This window comes from Girardinichthys multiradiatus, chromosome 13 (assembly GCF_021462225.1).
Source record: "Girardinichthys multiradiatus isolate DD_20200921_A chromosome 13, DD_fGirMul_XY1, whole genome shotgun sequence".
In the NCBI taxonomy this organism is placed as follows: Eukaryota; Metazoa; Chordata; class Actinopteri; order Cyprinodontiformes; family Goodeidae; genus Girardinichthys; species Girardinichthys multiradiatus.
Window position 1 is genome coordinate 29,004,952 of NC_061806.1, and position 26,019 is coordinate 29,030,970.

Below are 26,019 nucleotides of genomic sequence, written 5' to 3' on the forward strand. Positions count from 1 at the left end.
ACCATGAACCACATAGGGGGGATGTGGGTGGGTTTGCTGCATGGAAAGCTGTCGATTCAACACAACAATCGGTCCATCCTGCTGTGTCATGCTCCAGAAACCTGCTGGGTCGGTCATCAAAAACCCTGACTGAGCAGGAACTTCTTTGGAAAGAGTCTACAGGCTGTCAGTCATGTTGATAATTCTGTCTTTTACAATTTGTTTTTAAGAATTTAGAAATGCTCTTTGGTTATTTCTATGTCCACATTTCTAATTTTGTCTATTTGTTAGATTATTTTGATTGTTTCTACAAAGTTTATTTTAGTAGAAACAATCAAAACATCACTCTTGGACGATGTCTTCCACCCCACACATGAATCTTCTGCAGAGCTGGAGAGTTCCTTCAGTGACAGACTGAATCCTAGGTGCACAAAGGAACGTTATCACAGGTCCTTCCTCCAAGCAGCTGTTAGCCAACAAAGTGTTTAGATCCCTGCTTTAATTTACACAGTTTACCGTATTTTTGTAAATAGTATTCTTATTATTTTTACACTAATACAGAGCAAAGTTTGTTCTTTTTTATTTATCCTACTCAGTTGCAGATCTCTATTTCTTTTCTTATATTGTAGATCTGACCCTACTGTACAATTTATCTTATTTTATTATTTTTTTTATTATTATTGCTATCTTCATGTGAATCTGCATGCTTCCATGTCACTTTCCTGCTGGTACACCTGATTTCTATTTTAGTTTTAAATTCTTTTTTTTTCTGTGTATTTGGATGCATCCCTTCTCCAACACACCTGAATCCAATGGCTGAATTTCCTCCTCAGCATTCAGTCATTCAGCTCCGCAGAGGCCTGCTAACAAGCCATTTCTTTGGCTTAGGATCATTGGAGAAGGGATGCATCTAAAAGTTGCAGGACAGTGGCTTTCGAGGACTGGAGCTGGACACTCCTGCCTTACAGCATAGCTAATGGGAACTCGAATGGAATGAGCAATGAAAGTGTTTTTAGGCAGTGTTACCAGCACTTGAGAGTTTGATAGGGGTCACATGGTTTGCATGAGGTCAGGTGCTAGTATGGTGTGGAAATGGTCCAATATTGGAAGTAAGCATCTTCTAGGTGTCACATTGGTTAAGATTCTCAGTCATTTAGGACACAACATCCCTAGGTGCTTAAATGCAACTGGACTCTTACTGCAAGAAGCATCTTGTATTCAAATAAATAGGAGTGGAATACCCTTAAAGACTGATAATCTCTACCAATAAACCAATTAATTGTCCCATAATGGCATCCACAAGTGTTCTAGAGGATACCCTTGCACTATAAGGGAACCTGGACTCAAGCAAACCCAGAATCTGACCTCGTTACACCCAAGACAGGTGAGTTATTAAATATCCAGTTAAAAAACAAAGATTTTAAAGTAGTTAAAGTCTGAACTCTGTCTCTACCTGTAATTATAGGAAGATTGCAGTTTGTTTGGATTCTTGTCAAAATATTTGTTATAAACTTACAGCAAAAAAATGAAGTAGCAAAGAATGAATAAAGGAACCCTATCAGCAGCGGTTTGGTGAAAAGGAGACAGAGGCAAATCATCTAGTCAGTTTGCTCGAGGATTAAATGTCATCTTTACTTTGTGTGTGTATGTTTTCACATATGGGGGCGTTTCCGTTTCTCACTTTGCCTCAACAGCCAAACAAAAACAGCAACCCTGGTAAATTTAAAATAAAGCCCAGAGGTTGTTAAATATGTCGACTTTGTTTTCATCAACGACACTCTTGGTTAGAGTGTCGTTGATGACAACAAGAGACCCAGGGAGAAAAATCCGGTCCAAGGGTTTAGCATTTGTTTGGCGCCGCCAGCCTCTGAGAGCACAGTGACCCCGAAACATTCATAAGCAGCGTGCTTATGAATGTTTCCAGACAGTTCGTTTGAGTCACTCTGAAAGAGAAATAAGCCAGCCAGATGCAAACACACAGCCTGAGAGCAGTGAACAAGTATGCACTGTACGACTCCTGCCAGACAGACACAAACAATCGGAGGCAGCGAATACAAAAGTGCTGCTTCCTTTTGAATTCTGCTGGTGAGGGCGGATTTCTGAGCACCTGTTCACAGAGGCCTTGGGCTTTAAAGACTCAAACTATTCGACAAGCTGCATCTAATCACAGCTACTACCCACTTCGTTATGAGTCATACGCAGAGTCGCAGAGAGGAAGCATCGAGTACGAGAGGCTTGTTTGGGTTTTAGATGCAAAAATCTTCCCAGGCATCATGTTTGTAATTTAAAAACTAACTTCAGAGGGAAATATTCAGAGCTGCCAGAGAGAAAGCAAGCAAGGAAGAAATCAGTGCTCCATTCCTTTAAACTTTCATTTTAAATGCACTCAAACCACCAACTCACACTTAATTAAAACATAACCTCGTACTAAATAATTCTGGTCCTTTTAGTGGTACAATCACAGAACTATATCATTATCACATTATCATATTATATTTCATCATTAAAACATATTCCTCTATGTGCTTCACACCCCTTCGGATAATAATAAAAACCTGCTGTGTACTTACGGATCATCTGTATCACTCTCTGTCTCGCTGTCCGCCGCACCCCTGTCTGCAGGAGGATTGTCATTGGTTGGGGGAGGGCGTGACGGCGACCTTCTGTCCGGCTCCGGGGGGTCTGCCCGCCCTTCACTCACCAGGGCCACAGCGCAGCGAGGCTCTGGAAAGTAAAAGGCCCTGGGATTATGACTTAAAGATGATTTAGGATCAAACTTGACTTAAAAGCAGTCGGTTCTTTGCAAGCTCCTCCTTTTTTGCCCTCTGTATGCTGGTTTCACTGTTTTGGCCCAATCGTGCCATTTCCTGTTCTATGAAATTCCTGCAGGAAACAGCCTGTCACATGTCAGAACCCTGGATGGTCTTTACACTCATGTCCAAAGAAAGCTGCTGGGTCATGTTGCTACCTTTGCTCTGATTAACAAGCTGCTGGCCATCAGCAGGCTGGGCAGGCGCTCCTGATTGGCTGGAGTCCAGGAAAGGGACGAGCGAATGCCAAGGGAACACTGGCACTGACCGAGGCTCCACGTTGGTCCAAACTGTGGGAAGAGAGGAGAAAAAGTAGAAGAAATAAGGTGAAACATCATGTTTGTCATGACTTCAGATGAAAGACAATGTTCTGCCCTTTGGCTGCAGGTTCCACAGAAGAAGACCATTTCATAGAAAGCCCCTGAGCAGGAAGTCCATGAGTGGAGCATTCAGACACCTTTCTGTCCAACACAAGCACATATACATATCAACCCTCAGGATAATGAGGGTTGCGGGGTCATGTGGTGAGTGGATGTGATGAGGGAACCTTTTATTTTTCCAGACTTCAGACTTCCCTTGGTCCAGACGTCTTCGTTGCTTTGGAGTCTGAACTAAAACGCTGTAGATTACTACAAACTAAAAAAAAACATTTCAACTTCCCAACCATAATTTGTGAAAAGGAAAATGATACACGCTCTGCTTGTGAGGCTGACACCTAAAATACATTCTGACAGACAAGCTTCTAAAAGACTTCACATCCAACACTTCGCGTTAATTAAATACTTTATTCACAGGTTTGAAAACAATCCGCCTGCAAACTCCAGCCCTAAAATGTTCCTTTCCTATTAATAAGTAGCTAATTAAGAATTAAAATGATCCATATATGGAAAACCTCTAGCTCGTTGAACATGGAGATCCAGATACGGTGTTATTTCAACTCTGCTCAGGTTTAAATGCTGATTCTGATATCACATGGTTATTGTGACTGAATCGGGACCTTTGCACTGTTTACAACTTTAAGGTAGTTTTCACACAGCTGCTTGCACGAGAAACTTCAGCTGAGGAAGTGAAGCTTCTTCAAATGCTAGACACACATACAGCGCATTCGTTAAATGGGGCAGGAACAGGGTAGCACTGCTGACAAGGGAACTTCACTGAGTCAGTGCTCATGTGAACACGTGTGGGTCTGAGGTCATACTTGACCGCTTTACCGCAACAGCCCGTAAACCAAAAGACATTATTGACTGGTCCTGGACATATCAGCAGCGCAGCTGATCCTTTTTTTTTTTTTTTTTACAGCAGACCTCAAAAATCTGATAGGAAAAGCAACAGTTTTTACGTAACATAAACAAACTTGAGTCAGATAGCTGGAGGCCTCCCTAGCCAAGATACACAATGAGTGTAATGTGTTAGGGTTAAATGAACATGCACTGGCTGAACCATGCTTGGCTGATTCCACATTTTTCCAAGTCTGGTGAAACATTTTGTTTTTGTAAAAACCATGAGGCAATATGGACAAATCTGCTTGCAACAATGCTGTTTGTTCATATCAAATTTACCTTGAAAATAATCAAAACTATACAACATTCATTACCCATTTAAACCTTGCAGGGACGCGGGTGGGTGGTGCTCACTTCCAGCAACAGGAGGGGCTCACCCTGGACGGGTCACCAGTCCATCACCAAGCACCATAGAAAAAACAATGCGCACACACTCAATCCTAAGGGCAATTTTAAGAGCAACCAATTAACCCAGCAGTGATGTTTTTGGGCTGTGGGAGGAATCCAGAGTACACAGAGAGAACCCACACATGAACAGGAGAACATGCAAACCACATGCAGAAAAACCCCAGGCCGAGATTCAAACCCAGAACCTTCTTGCTGCAAGGCAACAGTGCTAACAACTGATCCACCACGCAGCCCTCAACAAGAACGATCATAACGTCGTATTTTACCTAGCAGAGGCTACCGGTAATTTCTGCTATGATTGTATTAGCAGATGCTCAGTCATGGCTGTTTTCTAATAGAGATCAGCTCCAACTGCTGCTTACATCGTACATTACAGCAAACAGTCGTCTACTTCACATCAAGGGGAAACTTATATTAGTCATAATAAAAATGATCACTGACTATATTTCCCCCCTTTGTTGTTGGGGCAGCACTCCTGTGGAAAACCCCACTCTGCTCCGATTGGTTGTTACCAATGACCCAATCGAGCCACACCCACAATTTTCATCACCAGCTTTCTGAAAATGTGCAATTATGACCCAACACTTCATGACAATCTGAGTATGAACTCAAATGCATCACCACCCAATAATATTTTGAATGCATATTTCTTGAAATAAATTATAACCTAATTTTAATGACTGATTTGCCAGATATGCCAAATATGTGCTATAAACTACAAAGTCCAAAATACACTAAGAGAATAAAATAGTTTTCAAGCGCTGCATCCATCTCATCAGTGGCCAAGCTTCAAACGTCCTCACCACTCTGATGTCAATGTTTATTTATCTTTTGATTTTACATAAATTAGCTCACTGGGAAGTTTTTACCCCCAACATGTCCATAAGGATCTATGGAGCAAACTGTGAGTTATGGATTTTCACAGTTTGCTCAACCTAGACAGGTCTTTACTGGTCACACTGGAAGACTTGTGACCAGCACAGAATCAGATTAGGTGGATAACTGGATGAATCTCCAGTAAAACTGTCTTCGTAGAGTTAGGAGGAAACAACTAATGAAGAAGATGTTTCAAGTACCTCAAACTCAGCTTGAGTTGGTCTGTTACTGCTTGGTCAATGGTATTTTATGAGCCTGGAAGATTTTTCTGACTATATGTAAACAGAGGCCAGTTAATCTAACAAACTGAGCTTCACTCTAATTTCAAGCATTATTTCTAGTCTCGTTATTAAGCCGGATCGGTTGGTAGCACTGTTTCCTTGCAGCAGGAAGGTCCTGGGTTCGAATCCCTGGGGTTTTTCTGCATGAAGTTTGCAGGTTCTCCCTGCGCATGCATAGGTACTCTCTGGGTTCTACGGCTTCCTGCCACAGTCCAAAAACATGACTGTTAGTTTAATGTACCCCTCTCACCCAATGACTGCTGGACATAGTCTCCAGCACCCCCACCCTCCCCATTAAAAGGATAAAGGGGTTTAGACAATGGATGGATGGTCATTAAGCCAACCATAAAGCATTGATTACAGTAATATTTAACACTTTGAAACGGAACTTTAATTTGCACTAAATGAACATAAATTATCAGGTTTAGTTAAAAAAATAATATGCTCCTTAGTCTGTTTTCAACTGAAATTAGATGATTATAGTACTTGAACTCATACAAATGAGCAGCAGAAAAGGAAAATAATGTAATTTGCTGTATGTATAAAACAATGCCCTATATCATATTTACACTGGAGATGCAGGAGAGTCAAAATGTGACCCAACTGATGCGCAAATTTAACACTTTTTACTTCTTCCACCCACAGTCATGCTTAAATTACACAGAAGATGAGACCAAGTGTGAGCAGAGTTGGTAGTTCTCCTAAGAGTACACTGCAAGCCAATGGGTGAGCTTAATATAGATTAGTGCTTGATGCTCTCCCTGACTGTGTGCTGTTTACCACTTGCTTGTCTATTAATATTGTGGTTTCATGTATTAGATAAATGACGATATAAACACAAAAATAGTCATTGAAGATTATCTGGAAGCCTTATATGCACCGATTAATGCGCTGTAGCAAAGCTATCTTCAAATGCTTTGCATCCTCAGTGCTCAACCCTGGGGCAACACCGGAGTGTTTCAATTTGTGAGACCGAATCACACTCTGAAAATCGTCTGGTGTTAACAGGGAAGAAAATATACATCCCATTATCCAGAAATTGTCCAAAAGACTTTGGTCTTCAACAATTTTCACACTAGTCAAAGAAAAACACATATTCACACCAGCTAACGGCTAAAACCTGCTAACAACTCAGAAGTGTATTGTGAATATGAGAAGAAAATATAAAACTTATTTAAACACATAAAAACAGCTAAAACTAGAAACAGCTAATATCTGCAAACATCTCTAAAGTATTTTCTATTTCAGAGGTTGCTTTACATCCAGAAAATCAGCTGCTGTTTCCAATAATTGATAATAAGTTAATATGGAAATGAAAGCGTGAAACCAGTTCTCCAAAATGATTTTATCTGTTTGACTTTTTCAAACAGGTCAAAAAGCAAATAACAGGCAGTGTTGGATAATTCTCTCCACCAATTCTGAAATGTTTTCTGTTCACTGGAATGAAACACAAATGTCTCTGTCCTTGAGGACACCAGCATCTGACCTTTCAAGTGCAAAATGTTTTAATAGTTTTATTTTTTGCAAATTCTATTTTTAGTCAGGATAATGGGCCCTGAATTGTAAAATTTGAACACATCTCGTTTGAAACAGAGGTTCTGAAACTGACAGTAACGTGCTGCAGACAAAACATGACTCGCTCAATTTCAACTCTCAGAAATCCAGCTGGCAGCTTACTTTCAGTTCCACTGTGCGCTTACCGTCGCCCTTCAGTCAGACATAAAATTACCAATGTCTTGGTTATTACTGTACATAACTCCAGGTCTGAGTATGTTTCAGCTGATTCATCTTTCCGTCGACTGTCCAGAAGCTCATATCTAAAACTTTAATTCAGACATTTTGGTGTTAAAAATCTATTACGACTGAGACACTTAACTTTTATTTTGTGTAGACATAATTCTGTAAAAGTAGGGAACTGTTTACCGATGACCCATCACGTCAGAAGGATGACTCATAATTAAACTCAATAAACTTACTAAAAACTTTTAAAAACATGAGGCAGGGATGACGTATATGTAAAAGTATCAGTGATGTTCTTAACATTTTAACTTTTATAAAGAAATATACCTTTAAGAAGACAGAATAATGCTGACAATATGTTAATATCAGTTTACAACAAAGAGTTTCCAATATTCTTGCAAACAACTCTGAGGGCAGCTCCAGAGCTGCTAACCAGATGCAACCTCAGCTAAAGTGCTGTGAACGTATTTTGTTTTTGCTTATTTATGACACTTAAATGTTTAAGATGATCGAGCTAATTTTAAGTCAGACATCTTGGAGGATTTTTAAGGATTAACAGTCCATCTAAGGGCTTTGCAACAAGACAGAATACATGCTTTAGAAGTTGTTCTGGGCTCTTGTGTGATCTCCTGGATGAGTCTTTGGCGCTCTCTTGGAGTAGATTTGGTTGGCCAGCTCCTCCTGGGAAGGTTCACCACTGTTCCACGTTTTCTCTGTGAATAATGGATCTCACTGTCATTTGTTGGAGGCCAAAAGCCTTAGAAATTGCCTTGTGACCATTTCAAGAATGACATATGTCAATGACTGATGATGTGTTGCTTATTGAGATCTTTTAGCCTACTTCATGTTGTTAGACAGGTTCTGAATTCTTCGGGTATGGTAGTAAACAAGCTTGCATAAAACTGAACTCAACTTTTTAAAACATGCAGCTGATCACAGGTAATTTAGGATTTAACAAGGGGTGCAAGTATGTTTTCACACAGGGCCAGTTTGAGTAGCAAATTAATCATTTGAAAACTTCTTTCAGAGTTTTACCAGATTATATTAGTCTGATTTTAAAATCTGTTGGACCATTTGAAACATTTAAGTGAAACAGAAAAGCAAAAGAAAAGGAGAAATATGTAAGTTTACAGTCACATTCAGTTTTCTGTTGGTCTGATGTAACATTTTAATCTTGAATGTTTTCTTTCATTGTAAGCAGAAAATCATCATAATAAACAGAAATAAAGGCATGAAAACATAAATGTATGTTATTGAACTATATAATGTGTTTCACGGAAATAAATAAACTTTTTAATAAAATTCTAATTTATTGAATACGGCTGTACTTTTTCACAGCAAAGTAAATCTGAAACCCTACACTTCACAGAGGCCAGCAGATGTAGTCAAACAGAGCAATAATGAAACTTGCTAATGCAGCTGTACTCACACTTGGTTATATTTAGGCGAGATCTCGGGCCTGCAGCCGCTGCAGCCTTTAGGCGGTTTTAAAAAATGCACGGCAAAGGAAATGTTACGCTACACAGGCAGGTGGCCATTAGCGGCGGTGCGAGGAATGTGACAAGCAGCGAGGAAAAGAAATGTGCACGCTGGTAATCAGCTCAGGCCTGGACAATTTACAGAACCAGCAGAGGAGTGTATCCATGGCAACATGTCGGCAATACAATTACTCTTTTTTTTTTTGTTGAGAGCAATGAAACACATTCACATCAAGTGCCCTTAATGCCATGTCTGAGGCTGTTTGTCTGAATTCAGCGACATGAAGGTGTCTCTGAGTAGAAGAGGCGTGGGGTGTCATTGTTGCTTTCTCACTCTTACATGTCCAGACATGTCAATACTTACAGATTTTAAAAGGTTTCAGTGATGCTCCACTTATCTCACACTAACACAAGTGTAACTCTGACACTACACATGGAGTCACACTTTACACACAGCGAGCAGCAGGTCTGGGTGCTTGCCAGAGCAACTCATTTATAAAAGCAGTTGATATTCACACCTCAGTGAGAAAATCAGTTATATTTTAAAGTTATCTCTTCCATAGCAGACAGACTGAAAGATATTAAGTTAATCTCAAGAGGTGAATTGTAAAAAAAAAATTTAAACTCAAGAATCCAAGTGATGTAGTTTGACTTCACACCTCTCTAGACTCCTTATCCAGTGCCATCAAATGTCAGCATCAACTGTGAAACCACACGGTCCCAACACTGTCATCTGCACTACCAAGAAAACAACAGGAGATTTCCAATACTTTGACTTGTCTGGTTTTAGACGCCGCTGCATCGTCATTGCACTCACTGAGAACACATTCGTTTTGAAATCACGTCGCATTTCTAAGGCTTGAGCATGCTGTCGTATCCCAAAGTTGGCATGGAAACAAGCACCGGGAACACGATGAACCCGGCCACCTGTACTTCTGGTAGCACATTTTCTTTCATCACACATATACAATTATAGCCAGCTCCTAGGGTGAAGGACACACAGCTAAGTACCTACAAACATGAAGGCGCAGAAACTGAAAAAAGAAAGTAAACCGCTTCTAGATCCACTGTCATTGATTATTGAATAAAGCAAGATGAAAATAGGAAACTTATATATAAGAAACTAAATACACCCACAGAATAACAGTTTGCTGAAGCTGAGCAATAAGGACAATAAAATATATCACAATATTTTCTTCATTAAATGAACAATGCAGCTTGTAAGATAGCCTCTGCTTTAATACAAACTGAAATTAAAGAATACTATTAATAATTAATGACCATTATTTTAAAAAATCGCCCTGAACTAAGAACACTATTCAGTCAAGCACTGCAGTAAAAGGGAGCAAAAACATTCGACTTTCTCTTCCAGCAGTATTTAGATATACAAAATCCATTTGCTGCACAGTTTAAGAGTGCAAATTTACAAGTCATAAAACAAAGCAAATCAAGTGTATACTGCTGGCTGGACTACGTTCTCCATCTTATAAGTAGGCACTAAAACAGCTTATGGTGAGGTTGGCAGAAATTTGTTTCTCCTCAGTTCCTAAGGTCTCACCGCAGCAGACTTTGTCTAGGCCATTGCGACAGTGATACTGCTATTTTCCAGGATTCTGTTGTAGATTTGCTGCTGTGTTTTGGATATTGGTGCTGCTGGTGACCCAGTTTGGGATGGGTATCAGCTTTCGGACAGATAAGACTCACGTTTAGCTCTAAGATTACTTTGGCATGCAGAGATGTATCAGTAAATGAATGCATTTAACTAGCAGCACCAGTCTGCAATTTGTCTTCTAAAACCTTGTTAAAGAAACAAGGGTGTACTTATTTTTCCAACTCTTAATTTTGGTTAAATAGTTAATAACAGTGAAGGAACCTTTTGTGTTTTTTACACCTGGGGTTAGATTAAGATAATGTTAGAACATAGGAAATAATTTTGACTATACCTTGATGTGAAAAAACCCAAGAACTAAATGATGGTGTACTTTCTTTTTACCATAATAGCACGGTTTCATCATGCATTTTTTTCATAGGCAATTTTAAACAATGTTTCTTTAGAGTACTAAAGATATTTGGTATCCAAGTATAAAAACAAAAGGTACACAAGAAATGAAGAAGTAAAGAGTACGATTCATGACCTGATAGACATGGCTGCTATCCTCCTCTTACAACAAATGAATAGACCCAATGTTAACAACATCCACTCTCTAACAAACCTGCTGACATTGGCAATGCATCTGGCACACTCGAGTTGTTGCTTATAGTACAGTTTAAAAATATGCTTTCAATAAACCTGCATGAACAGCATGAAATGGACTCAGGTTTGGGTCGGAACTGATTGAACGGGTCCATCTGTACTTTATGTGAATGCGCTGTTTAGAGTGGAATAAGTATGAATGTAAAAACCTTTTCCTTCCCCTGGGCTCACAGACGAGCTTCAGACAAAAAAGGCCCATTTTCTGCAAACTTCTCTGAGGATAAATGTAGCGTTTCTAAGAAAACTGTTGTCAGCTGACAGATGTGGATAATGTTTCCTCAGTGAAAAAACTCAGGGACAGAAAATGCTTTCTTAAATATTACCCTACAAACAGATGCAATCTATACCTGAGTCATACCCGAAGCACTCTGATGACACTGCTGTAAACCTAGAGAGATAAAGAAATTGAGATGAACAAAACCAGAGTGCACTAAAACCCGCCCGTCCTTCTTCACAGATGTCTGGTTCAGCAGATTTCTGCATCTGACAACAACAAAGGTCAAACCCACAAGGGCCATCTGCCCACCACACCCTCTTGCTTGCCTGCCTTACCTGTGCCCGGGCGACCCATGATGATTTGCTTGCGCGGCGCCGGGTGAGGCGACTCAGCTGGCAGTATGAGTGGCAACAAGGCAGTCGGCGTGGGGTGACAAGCCACCGGCTGCGGAAGCGTGCCTCCTGGGGCGTCCTGGTAACCCTCCGGTTTCCTGTCCCTGCCTCCAGAACCGGACGAGAACAGAGCAGAGCCTGATGGAGCCGAGATCAACCCTGGAGCAGTGGCGCCGGACAGGGCTGCATGGCCGGCTGTGGCTGGTGTCAGGGACTGGGAAGAGACATTGGAAAGATGTTCGATGTTCTATAATTGAACCAGTTAAAGTATGAACGTCTAAGCAGATTTCAGGCCTCATGAGTCAAAATAAATGTTGTTGAGGGCCCGATCATTGACTGAACTCAATTATCCTATACATGTATTTAATAATAATAAACTAAATATGACTGTAGTCATAGCAACTGAAAATTTAAATTTGATACGCCATACTTAGAACTGAAACTTAAATTTTCTTAATCTAAATAATTATCGTTTAGACAAAGATTTGTATTTGACTACATGGTAGTCTGTTTATGTAAATGAAAGCTGCAACCTTTGGAACAGAGGTCACTTCTTCACAAACAGCATCAACGTATCTTTTAATTTGATTAAATTAATCTGTAAAGAATTGTGTTTTGCCATGTTAAGAAAATTGGGTGGTGATACTGTTGCTTTCATTACTCCCTGGGACATTTAGTGTCTTAGGAACCATCCTGGGTGTAAGCTGAGGGCACCGGCTACAGTGAGACTCCATCCAGCAGGGTGAAGATCTCACTGACCTGCAAAGTGTGCCTTCATGACAACTGGAAATAATAACCAACAAATATTGCAAAGTGTTTTTTAATGCATTTTACATACAGCACCGTGAAGAAGTATTAAGCAGTTTAGATATTTCTGCTGTTTTTGCTATTTCAAAAAGATAATAAAGATTAATGCAAATTTTCAAATGATGATAAAGGGGACAAACCTTGTTAAATCATGAAATAAAATGTGATGAACCATATGTTTTGGAAAGGTGAGTTCAGTTTCACTTTCCACACCTGACTGATAAATAACAAATCCCCACAATAGAACCTGTCAGACAACAGGAAGTAGGCAAAAAAAAAACATGTCAAAAAGCAACACATCATCAAGAACAATGCGATTAATATCTACCAGTCTGGAAAGGGTTATAAACCTTATCTAGGTCAGTGAAGAACCCAGACCAACATCTAAAGCTATCCAGTCCTCACTTGGCTCCAGTTAAGGTTAGAGGTTATAAAATTGACTTTATAGGAGAGTTCTAAGGGCAGAACCATTGTTGACCCAAAAGAACGCAAAGGCCCGTCTCACATTTACTAAAAAAATAATCTTGATGATCCACAAGAATTTTGAGAAAATACTCAGTGAACTGCAGCGAAGGAAGCAGTTAGGCACAGCCTTCTCACACAGAGTCAAGTTGGCTAGGAACGTTATTCCTCCTACAATAAATTAATTTTAAAAAGTCAGTTTGAAATCAGGTTTTCATCGTCTAATATTAAAATTAGTTTCATGATCTGAAACATTTCAGCATTGCAAAACCTGCAGAAATCTCTAAGGACAAAATACTTTTTCACAGCACTGTAGCTAACACTCAATTTTTCGTCTCTAAACTGTAAATCTCACTCAGACAAATCAGTCTAATGCCTTTCCCTTCACACCACAAACTTCACAAGAATGGCATTAAATAAAATTTTTTAAACCTTGTATTAGATTCAGAATCAGACAAACTTTATAGCCAAGTCATGTTTCACACATATGAGGAATTTGTTTTGATGGCAGCTAGAAGCTGTCAAGAAAAAAGCCGAGAATCTTGACTACGTACCACTTAATGCATTTTACAATGCTATGTTAAACATTTGGCACATAAAAAAATGCAGTTATGTTGAAAAACATATTTTTGCTTTAAAACATCAATAGGATGTTAGATTAATACACTTCAGATTAATATTAATCAGTAGATTAGAAAGAAGTTTTTATGATGAGTGCCCTACATGTTTTGAAGAATCTTCTTCAACTTTAATATAATATCACAGCAGCAACATTAAAGATTTGCAAAGCAAAAAGGTTTTAACTGTAAAACATTCTTACAGAACTGGAGGTGACCAGGACCAGTGTGGATGCGGGGTTCCGCAGGAGAACCGCCGGATTGGTGGCGGCCCCGTTGATGGGGACAGGGGCCTGCAGGCATGGGGGACCTGGATGCTGTGGCTGGTTCTGGTCCCTCGACCGGTTTCTCTCTCGTCTCGCCAACGGGCCATCTGAGAACTTCGCCAAGGGGACATCTGGGTTTCGGACAATGACTGGGGAGTCACGAAGGGGCACTATGCGGCGTGGGGAGGGTTCCTGGGGCAGTGGAGAAGGAGGAGTAGGAGACACCAGCATGGGAGGAGGAGTAGAGGCAGCAGAGGATGACGGCCTGCTGGTGGCGCTGCGAGGGCGTGAAAAGGAAAGTGAGGAAGGTGTTGTGGGCTGACTGTGGGGGGAGAGAACTCTGAAAGCAGCTGGGTCTCCAACAATACTGCCCCCTACACCTATCAGCTGCTGCTGGTCTGTTTTATTTTGGTAGTCATGGACTGTAGGTAGAGGAGGGGGCGGGTGAGTATCAGGCCTCCTCTTGCTGGGGCTCATAGGAACTGTAAAGGTGAGGTTGGTCTGAAAGGAGGGTACAATTCCTGACAAGTGGCGCTCCCTCTCAGAACCCGGCGTACCCATCTTAGTGCCACTGAGCTGCCGAGGGCGGCGTGGAGTAAGTGAAGCTGGGGCAGTGATTGGACTGAAATTGGCAGGGCGAAAGCCAAAGTGAGGTGAGGGGGAGGGTGACGGAGTTGGTGAGAACGGGGATTGATTAGAAATGGGAGAAAATGATGTTGTGCCAGAGGGGGAGCCCCTCAGGGAGACCAGCATGGTTGCTGCCTCACACTCATCAAAGTCAAAACGAGAAAGGTCCTGGGGTAGCAGGGAGGGCAGGACTAAGCGGGGACGGGAGTCTCCTCCACGACTGCTGGCTTCACTGCTTTCCCTTGATGTCTCATCCCAGTCAAACTCTGAGCTGGCTCTCCTGCCACCAAGTCGCAGGTCGGACGGCGTCAGAGTCCCCGTGCTGCTGGCGCCGCTCCGTTCCCGGCTGCCTCCGCTGGCCTCCATCTCCTTGGTCCTCATCGAAAGGTGTCTGGAACAGTATCCTCGTCGCTGGGACTCTTTGGAACAGCCCTCCCGAGAACACAACCTCCTCCACTGCTTCCCATTGAACTTCTTCCGGATCCCCGTTGGTGTGCACACCACATCTCCCTTCTTGTACTTTTGCTGGGCTGCAGTTAGAGGAGTGCGGGAACGGTTTGCAGAGGAAGAGTTTGAACCCGACCCTGGTCCTCCTCCACCACTGGCTGATCCCCCAGAAGCCTTCTCTACTCTGGAGGATGTAGTGGAGGAGGAGATGGGAGGAAGAGGGGGGAGCTGGGGGGCAGTGATGACAGCACCAGCTGCTGCATTTGTTGAGTCAAGGCCTAACAGGACATTTGATGGATTAGTGTGGGGGTTGAGGGCCAGGTGATTTGAGGAAATACCAATGCTCCGCACAACAGGCAGGTGGGAATTGAGGTAGCCAGAAGGGGGCTTTGAGACAATCTGGTGGTGAACTGGTCTTGCTTTGGTCCCAGATATGATTGCCCCAAGAGGGACCATGTTAAAGTGGGACACCTCTATGTCTTCTTCAGGGGTGAGTGGCATGTATGGGTGGTGTTGCTTTGCACTGTTCACTCTATCTCTGTCTCTCTCCTGTTTTCGCATAAGCTCCCGCTCCGTTTCCAGGTCTTTCTCAATTTCCCATTCTCGACAAGGAGCCAGGCTGAACACAGATGATGGAGTAACTGGTGAGGCAATGTTGTGGCCGGCAGTGGAGGAGACAGTCATAATACCTGGGTACGATATTTCCCTCCCAAACATTGAGCCCATGCCAGTGGTCATTCCTTGGCTGAGGCTACACACCTCCTGTTCCACATCTAACTCTTCCCGTTCTTCAGGCTTTTTATCGTTTTCTCTGATGCCCTCTTCTCCTCCATGGCCGCCACATGATGGCAACTCGAGGTCCCATGGTGGCACTAGAAGCCGGAGAGTTTGTCGGGAGACCCATACTGCCTGGGGAGCACCTCTGCTATCTTCTACATCCAGAGAATGAGGCCTTCCCTCAGAGAGCAGGACACGGTAACGGTTGGCTACAGCTGGGTGTGTGTCTACCTCGGTCACCACGCCTTCTCTATACCACAACCACTGGCCCTCAATACCGTCTTCATTGCCAAATGGTACACAGACACCGGTGCCAACAGGTATTGTATTGACACCAGGTGGAGGTGCATCTAAGATAATTTCCACTAACCCTGGAGGGCTGTCATGTCGGTAAGAATAACTGCACAATGTCTTCTCTCCATTCAGTTGCACCTCCAAACAACCAAATCTGCCACTGACCTTACGGACTACCCCAGCCCTGAACACAAATTCCGAACACTTCCCTTCATCTCTTGATTCGCCTCCTACTTCCTCAGATTTATGTCTCCTGAGCTGCCGGGCGAGGACGCGCTGGTTTTTCAACCCTTTAGCCAGGGTGTCTGACAGTGTGTCGGGTAGACTGGGCCTAGAATGAGACATCTGTGTGATCGCCGGCATGTCGCCAACCACTTCCAGGTCCGTTGAATGTTCGCTGGCAGTGTCTGTTGAAGAACATCGAGGCAGGGGGCTTGGGGATATTCGCTCTTCCCCTCCTCCAGACCTCTCCCCTCCAAGAGACAACGTAGGGGGTCCTGGAGATTCCTGGGAGTTCTCTCTGCCAGTTCTTCCTCTGGAAAAGTTGTCCATCAGGCTCATACTCTGACTGTTGCTGTCGGAACGAGAGCTGCTGGTTTCAACTCCTGAACCTGATGACCCCTGGTTGAGGACCCTGCCACTCAGGGGAGGAGGAGGGGGTGTAGAGGATGCAGGGTGGCTATGATTACTGGCAGTAGCGGTAGAACAGTGTTCAGAGGTGTACTTCTTCTTGGGAACGCGTGCCTTAAACGTGGCAGTTTTCCGGCTGGAAGCGGGATTTGGACTGTTGTTGGCACTCGGCGTACTGCTGTTACTACAGCTACTACCACCACTGTCACAGTGACTGCTGCTGCCGCTCAGCATCACCCTCCCAGACCTTTGATCAGAGGATGTCAGCAGTTTACCTGAATCCATCACAACAGATACCGATGTCTCGGACATTCCCTCCCCATCTGAAGTGTCCCGCACCGGCACTAGGCCGGCCTGAGAGGAGTCTGAGTGTGAACTGGAGGAAAAAGATGAGGAGGGACCTCGGTTTTGAGGGGATCTGCTTCCGTCTCTGTTCTCATCTGAATCTCTCTTCTCTCCACCGTCTGAGGCCTCCCCGACTCCGCGACGCTTCCCCCCTTTGGCCCGGGTGGATTGAGGGGAGCGCCGCCCCTGCTTCTTTATCGGCTTCATCTTTTTATCTCCCTGGCCTTTTCTCCAAACAGATCTTTTAATTTATTTATCCCAGAGTATCTCCTTGGTGGTCCTGTTTGTGTTTGTCCTGCTTCCTGTCTATTTTTTTCCTCTGTCGGGGCCTGTCTTTCTCATTCTGCCTTGCCTTTGGCTGTGCGACTCCAGCACTTCCCCACCTTATTTCAAGGACTCTGAGAGAAAGAAAAAAACAGAAAGCGTGGGTTACTCATGTGGCATTTACGGAAGAACGAAGCCTAAACACTGCACACAATGAAAAGGAAAAGAATGATGAGGCACCACAATAGAAGCTGGATATAAAAATGAGAACCAGTAGTTTTAAGATGTAAATTTCCAGCCAAATGGCGTGCCACTGTACAAGAGAAGTCATCTGCATATTCATTACACTTTAATTCATTGCATAACAGGTCCAACTCACATTACACAAAGCCTGCATCCACAGCAGGTACATACAGAAAACAGGAGGCCATATTGTATGGTAAACACAATGCAGGCTTACAACGCAGCATGGAAATAGTGAGGAGCGCTTTGCAATTTGCCCAGACAAGCCTCTCTGCATGCACTCCTTACTCACACACTATTTCTTGGCTGGGGCAGTAGAGGCGGGGGAATTCCTCCTGCGCTCACATACTGAAACCCTCCCTTCTTCTCTCTCTCTCAGAGACGACCTTTATCTGTGTATTTCAAAGCGAAGTCAATCCGCCCCTACGAACTCTGTTTCCTGTGGAAGACCATTACCTAACTTCCCGTTACTTTATTCCTCCCTCTCTCTTTGCTACTATTACTCTCGCTCATCCTCTGATATTGATTTTTAACTCTCGCCTGCGCTTGCTCCCCATTTTCTTTTTGTGCGGCATCCAGAAAAGTGAAATAATTGTCAAGCCACACAGGAGTCATTCACAGTATCTCCTGTCCTCATTCAGAGCTTTACAGAGACAAAAGAAAGACGATTGATTCTGATGACTTGTTGAAGTGTTGGCAGGATCCAGGTCAAGGCTGCTGTGTGTTTTAACTCATTTCTTGGAATATGAGTCTCTGAGGAGCTGGAAATTTGTTAACAACACGTCTCCAAGACAAGGAATAAAAACGCCCCTTTAAGCCCTGTCATCTTCTCCCAGTGTCTCTCTCCTGCTGCGATTTTCGCTGTCAAAATCTTCTGTCTTGACGTCTATCAACCACCAGCGAGCATACCAGCTTGTCAGTGACTGTTTGCCTGTCTGGTAACTTACATGTCTGCCTGTCTCCCCCTGTTTCTCCATCCACCCTTCTTCCAGCCAGCCTTCCTCTCGGCTCGTCTCTGTTCCCTTTTTTTTGCAACCTTCCTGTTTGTCTTTGAAAGCTTGCATTCATTCAGGGCCTTTTAATATCTGCCGCATCACATCAACGAAAGGGACACCCACTTTCAGAGATGAGTGCTGCCTGTCTCAAGGACACACACACACACATTAAACATCCACGCAGTGATAGTGCTCGCAGTGAGCTCACAGCCATCCCTGTGCTCTATGTAAATCCCTATTTAGGACAGACGACCGTAGAGCAGCCGTCATAAAATAATTTGGCAGCTGGCCTTACTTGGTCACGATAGAGGTATGCTGCATGTGTTTACTCTGTAGTGCTCAGAGTACAACAGCTGGTGTCAGAGCCATGAGCTGAATGATAACAGCTTAAAGGTGCGCTGATGCAACGCTTGTTCCTCAGGCTGAAATTAGGGAGTGTTTCGTGTTTGGCAGTCAGCAGTTGAGGTGAGAGGTAACAAGTTCAATCACTTTTAATTTGGAGGAACAGCATTTCGTGAGCTGAGATGAACTCACAAAGGCTGGTAGAAGTCACATGGGGCGGGGAGTACATGAACAGCTCCCTTTATGGAGGAATTATTTAGGCTGGGTAAACTGTTTACTTCTTAAACGACAGATAACTGAAGATTATGTCAAGTCTTAATCGAATTTGTGGACTGTGATCAGTTGAAATACAGATATTTTATATATCCTACTGTACTTCTTTAGGTTTAAACATAGAAGTAAAAACTGTGTTCGCTAGAGTGAAGACGCTACCTTCTTCAGAGATATTTTAGTGTTGCAAAGCAGAAAATGTAACATAGATGTTTGTAATGGGTTTTGTGCAAACATGTAGAGCGCTGGAAGTTGTTTTCAATTATTACTGAAGTAAGAACCAAGGGCAAACTTCTGTGTGGCCAACAGCCAGAGGTCAACAACAAGGGAGTTTCAGCAGACAACAGGAAGGCTAAGTCACAGAAACCTTCTTTATCTCATTCTTTTGAACATCTAACCTCTTTCTGCCATGGAGCATGTAGGATTAGAAACATAAGCAACCTTTTAAAAGATTTTGGCGAGAGGTGCAAATATTTACAATGTAAAAAATACATGGTGGGACAGTTATTACAGTTAGTAATGCTAATGGTGCTACCATTGCTAATGTCAGCAGTTATGAACGGCTTACAAAATCTGATCAATATATATTTTTGTTACTCCTATTTTATTGAGCTGGTTTTACTTTTCTGAATCTCTGCTAAACACACAAAGTGTAATGTCGCCTCTGCTCATGAGCAAATCATGCCTATTCGTGGAGGAAGTTAAATTACACTGTTGTACTGAGTGATATTGTCGCTGGATGTAGCAGCTTTTAAGAACATTTACCAAGAACCCAAAACAGGCAGAAAATTAACATCAGCAACATTTTAAACCTACAAAGTTCTGTTTCCCCCTAATATTTTTAAAAGTTCAGATTTAGCAGCTCTGCAGCTGAAAAGGATATACATTTAATGCACGTTAATATACCCTTTGAGGGGTATTATCTAATTACCAATATTGTGAAAAATAAATATAACTTAACATTGTGGCACAAACTGCAGCAGAAATAATTATGTGCTTATGTCATTCATTCATATTTGCTTATAAAACATCAGGATAACAAATGATAGAAACTGTTGAAGTCAAAGCATTCTGGACCGTAAAATATCGGCAGACATTTAAATTCAGTTGCTGGAACCTGAAACTCCTGAATTTGAAGCATCTCTGTTATTTACACCTCACGGTTCTTTGTTTGTCTTCTACTCAGTCACATCCCTCAGGTTTTTTCTCTCATGCAGCGTAATACGCTGTCATAGTCAGGCTTGAGGACTGGGCAGACAATGAGGGGGAAAAGCAGCAACAATCCAATTAAAAACTAACATATTTATTTTTTAGTTCTAGAACATCTTTGGTTCTGGACTTTGTCTGTTTTTACGAAGCAGGATAACTTTGCAGATCAAGAATCAGCTCATTTGTCTTAACGTTGGCACTGGAGAGGACAAATGTGTCTTTATAACCGCTGGTAACAAACTGAATCCTTCCAGAGTCGTATTCTGTGTTTGTACACACACCACCGGTTCATCTGTCTCCAGTTTAGTTGTGTATTTAAGCTCCTATGATTCACAGGCCACAGTCGACCAGCTTAACACACAAAAACATTCTTCTGGATGGAAAATGAGTAAAAAAAGAAGATAATTTTCAAGAAAAAACTTTTAAAAAGCCTGAAAAACTACAGCAGATGAATTATTTTTTTTCCAACCTAATGTATAAATGCCATATGCATCTGTAATCTTCATATTTTTAAATACAATGCACTAATGATTGAATTATTTTACTATAAAAACATAATAATTTAACTAAAAATACCTTTTAGTTTAGAACAGGGTTACTACAGAGCTTTGAGCAGCAGGCCAGAGAGTGTAATAAGAGTGTGATGCATGTTTTTATGCTAGGTTTTGCAGATATTTAGTTTTAACTGAGGGAAAAATGACAGGGCCTTTCTATTAGTCAGCTGATGGGCAGTGAGCAGCAACAGGTGGCAGAGGGGATTTGATATGTTACTCTGTGAAAACTGAGAAAACTGATCACTGCGCCACTTTCTCTGGCCTCTCATCCAAGCTATAACTATAGGAACCATCTGATGGGTCATTATAGCGTTCCTGAAATGGAAATGCTTGAAATCCTTGGTACACCTTCATCCTGACATCCTCCACATGCCTTGCTCTGACCCTTTATTGTTCTACACTAGGTCCCCTTTCTTCAGTGAAAACCACCCTAATTTACCCCAACTTGTAAGTTCAGTTTTCAAATAAATTGGTCTCAATTTGAGTCCGCTTTGGAAATTCAACTTTGTAAATTGAAACAAACTATGTCCTTTTAACTTGTTGATGGTTCCAGAGTTGTATGTTTCACATAGACATAACACCAGCTCATCCCTGTAGAGTATTTAAGCTCCTGAAATTCACAGGTCAGAGATAATTGGTTTTACAAAAACAAAAGGGAACACATTTCCACATGAAACCTTAAGACAGCCTGGAAAACTACAACAGATCAACTCTTTCGTTGTTTTGTCATGCTTATACATTGAAACTTGAGTGCAATCTACTCGTGATTCCAATATTTACGTTTCATTGAGTGTATCACACTTCTTTTAAGTTTAGAACAGGGTTGCTACAGAGCTGTACACAGCAGGCCGGGGCGTGTAAATATATGCATCATCATAATACAGAGATAACATCTGCTAACTTCATCTAGACAAGGCCCAGAGCATGCAAACAACAAGCAAGGATGTCGTCACCTCTGCTTGAAGCTGGTAGTACCGTGTCAACCTCGTAGTACCGCAGTTACTACCAGTTTTACTCCGTGAGCGCCGCAGGCCGAGGCGTGCAGCGACCAGGCCGCAGCTTCAGCGCTCCGTAATCAGGCCGCTTAGAGGTCCTCTGCTCGGAGTAACCGGGAAATAACCGGGTTAACTGGGGATTCTGACCCCCGGTGGCCCGTCGAGTTACCTGGACGGCCACGGAGGTGTTGAGTAATAGAACAAAGTGAAGAAAAGCAGGAAAAAGTCGATGGCCTTAAAGCTGTCAGGGTGAGTTTGTTCTGAGCTGCTCTACAGAGAGGGAGAAAGTGTCAATAAGCTGGAGGAAGGCCCACAAACAGAGAAAAATCAACCCTGACAGCCGCCTTAAAGCACCGAAAACAGGAAGAAATTGTGTCTGCGTAAAGATGAGGAGGTGGAAATTATTTCTGGGAAGTCCAGCTTCACTCTTAATGGCGTTGTTTTTATTTCACCGGGAAAGTTTTTAACGTCCAGCCGCACCGCTCCGTTTTTTTCCCCGGCCCAGACGGATCAGATCAGCTGCTAACTCTGTTTATAACCACAGTAAACATGAACGTTACGGTGGGGAAAAAGGCACAACAAGCCCCTCTGCAGTGCTGCAGGAGGATATTTGTAGGCAGCTTGTACTCACCGGAGATAATACAGATCCCCCCGAAACCCCCTCAAAGGATGCTCCTCCGCCGGGTAAAATAGAGCACGGTGGTCCGCCGCTGCCCGTCAGCGGCCGCTCATCTTTCTCCGACGAAGCAACTTAAAAGGAGCAAAAACTCCTGCCCTGGACATTTTACACTACAGTCGCAAAATGGTGAATGAAGACCCGGAGCCTTGACAACCAGCCCGTCCGGCCAATGGCGCAGCGAGAAGGAATACAGTGGCCAATGGAATAGCGCGAAAAGGGAGAAAGGGCGGGTCTTCGCGTCCAAGTAAATTTGACGGACGAAGCGGCTCGACCAATCGGAGTGTGGGAAAACAGAACAGCTGTTGGGAGATCGAGGCGGCGGACCAATGGGATAGCTGTGAGACTATTTGCTAACGCAGGACAGGAAAATAGGTTTCTCTCGTCTTTTTTTAAATCACAGCTTTATTTCTCTACTAATATTTAAATAAAACGCAGCGACCTGAATCAAATAGAAGACAGCAACGTCCATCAATCTATAATTTCCCCAAAAAGTTATGGAGGTTATTTATTTAAACCTTTTACATCAGCGTAAGTTTAATAAACCCCCTGTGTTTTATAGTAGTGCGTCTGCGTGCGCAGCCTAATCACTGTGATCCACAGGTGGAGTGTAGTTTCACCAAGATCCACAAAAAACACCAACTCCCACATTCTTATGCTCAGGTCTGCTCTTCTTAGCCTCTTCTTGCAGCCAATCAGCGGTGCTTAAAACAAGACAGCATCCTTTGTCCTGCCCCATGGCCAATCAGAGCAGCCGCTCTGATTGGCCACCAAAAACGTCACCAGAGTGGCGTTTGATTGGTTAGGAAGATTGAGGTCTGCAGGCCAATAACCGTGTGCGGTGGTGAGGTCACTTAGCTTGTTGCCATCAGCTTAGCCAAACAGGGAAGGTGATACGGCAACTTCATTTATCATAATATTAGCGCTCTCAGAAGCTGACATGCACAATTCTAAATTATATCATACTTAAGGGGAAAAAAGTTAAACAGAAGTTACCCATAATCACATTTTAAGATGCCATTGTTCCTAGGAAAAATAAAGTTACTTTTCCATTTAATGTGTTATTTGGAAAGGCAACATTTTTGAGGAGAAAATCGCTTTCCATAACTAACAAGAACAGTTGAGTAAGTTTGGCAAGAAATGAATTTTCGAGGCAAGACCACTTGTTCAAAGCATCTTCAAAACTACACATCTTGTGGTCTCTTCAGTGGTCAGTATTGTTTCGGAAGTAATTCATGGAAGAAACAGGGGGTGAACTGGCAGAAGGTTAATGGAAATGGGTTGTGAAAGCTGGTCCATGTGGTCCGATTCTACAGAGGAGCTACTGTAGACCAACAGCTTTCTGCAGCTTTCAGTCAAATCAAGAACCTGGGATATAGTAGACAAGAGAGGAACCACCTCTCGATTCACAGGACTTTGGAATCTGCTGTACTTCCAGTACAAGACAGACTCCTGTCATCTGCAGAAATACTCGGATGATTCTGCAGTCGTGGGGTGGATCAGAGATGGACAAGAAGCTGAGTACAGGAAGGTGGTGAACTTCTTTGTGGCATGGTGTGGAAACAATCATCTCATTTTGAACGTGACTAAAACAAAGGAGATGATTGTAGATTTTAAGAGAAACAGGAATAAGTCAAAAACAATTTCCATCATGGGAGAAGAAGTGGAGGTGGTGGAGGAGTATAAATACCTCGGTGTTCACCTGGACAACAGATTAGAGTGGAGATGCAACTCTGAAGCCATCTACAAGAAGGGACAGAGCAGACTGTACTTCTTGAGGAAGCTTAGGTCCTTTGGTGTTTGCAGCAAGATGCTGCATATCTTCTATAAGTCTGTTGTGGAAAGTGTGATCTCTTCTACCATCATCTGCTGGGGAATCAGCATCAGAGCCAGGGACTTAAAGAAGCTCAACAAGCTGATAAAAAAGGCTGGCTCTGTTCTGGGGACTCCTCTGGAACCTCTGGAGATCATTGTGGAAAGAAGGATTCTTCATAAAATGAAGAACATTATGGAGAACCCAGAGCATCCTCTTCATGAGACTGTCCTACAACAAGAGTGTCTTCAGTCAGAAGCTTCTTCATATCTGCTGTAAGACGGAGCGCTACAGGAGGTCCTTCCTGCCCACAGCCATCAGCATCTACAACGGGTCTTTGAAGAAACCTTCATAATATGAGATATAACAACATTTAATTTCCCTTTGGGATTAATAAAGTATTTTTGAATTGAATTGAATTGAATTGAATTGTTACCGTCATGAAGCCAAATATCAAAGCGCACTTTTTGGGGTTAAACGGAGTCCATGCCTTAATGTGTCAGGGATGTTTTGGCAACATAAAAGGTACCAAAACATGGTTAGACTTCTAAATCACTTGTGAGAATGAAGCAGAACCACAAAACCAGGATACTGGGCCTTTGAAACCTTAATTTTCAATGCTTGTTGATCCTTGGCTACTGGGGGGCTGTAACTAAAAGTCCCCTCTACGTGGACCCACCGTTTTTTTTAGATTTCCATAAGAAAAAGCTAGTCCAGATAAAACCCAGGTAAATTTGCATTTTTAAAACATATTTCAACTTGTAGAATATCATTTTATAGATGGTATGAGTTGTTAAAGTCAGTTCAAAGATATGTAGTTTGGAAAAATGACCTCCAACAATGTCATTACAGATGTCTAACAAAATAGTTGAGATATTTACTAACTCAATATGACACAATTTAAATGTATATCAGGTTAAATTGAAAATTTTAACTAGCATCACTTCCAATAGATAACTAAAATGTAAATTTCTTTTTAAAAAGTTGGAATTCTGACCTTTTTAGAGTATGTAAAAATGTTGTGTAAGACTTTATTATTAGTATATATTGAGCCAGGATGAATTAGAAATCTGACTGGTTTTCCACCTTGGAATTGGACTTCATTCTATTCCAAGAACCAATTTCCAACTTCCAAGATACAGTATAAATAAAACAGAAGAAATCAAACTGATGCTTGAGTACACCTGTAGTCAGAACTAGCACTGGAGCACAGCTAGCTCCTATAGAAAGTTAGAAAAGCAGAATGTTACTCCTCTGAACCGCCACCTCAGAAGCGATTCTTTACAATCAGTTTGTTTTTACCACTTGGGAACCATTTTGGTAGACAGTTGAAGTGAGTAAGTTCATTTGTTTTTCCAAATTTGTGTCACTGTGTAAATTAACACTAGTGTGTGAAGCTATAATGATAAAAGTCTTTCCAACGAACAATTAACACAGCAGCCCTCAGTGTTAGTGACTGCAGCAAATATTATCACACATATCTAAAAACAAGTATTTACATTTGGGAGATGAGGTTGATTATACGCTATAACAGCCTGCCATAATGGTGACATTCCAGTGAGTAAATTGGGGTTTTCATTTCTGAAAAAGTTACACACAAACATCGTGGGTCTTCCAGTGAACATACACACAAAGAGAAGAACAACATGTAAACCGATTGCACACACACGT

At 42.3% G+C, this 26,019-nt stretch overlaps 1 protein-coding gene across 3 annotated transcripts in view; it reads right to left on the bottom strand.

Moving 5' to 3' along the window:
* Positions 1-24,089, bottom strand: part of cica (capicua transcriptional repressor a) — a 46,627-nt gene extending 22,538 nt beyond the window's left edge. Inside the window, exons 1-5 of one of the 3 annotated variants that reach the window (XM_047383321.1) lie at positions 22,491-24,089; positions 13,805-17,385; positions 11,659-11,929; positions 2,948-3,079; positions 2,550-2,703 (exon numbers count right to left, since the gene is read on the bottom strand). In XM_047383321.1, the coding sequence (XP_047239277.1) occupies positions 2,550-2,703; positions 2,948-3,079; positions 11,659-11,929; positions 13,805-17,194 (3,947 nt within the window). In that variant the 5' untranslated portion in view covers positions 17,195-17,385; positions 22,491-24,089. Of the gene's footprint in view, positions 1-2,549; positions 2,704-2,947; positions 3,080-11,658; positions 11,930-13,804; positions 17,386-18,441; positions 18,551-22,490 lie in introns of those variants that run through there. The other 2 variants (XM_047383323.1, XM_047383322.1) reach the window with 2 other exon arrangements.
* Positions 24,090-26,019: the final 1,930 nt, after the last annotated feature.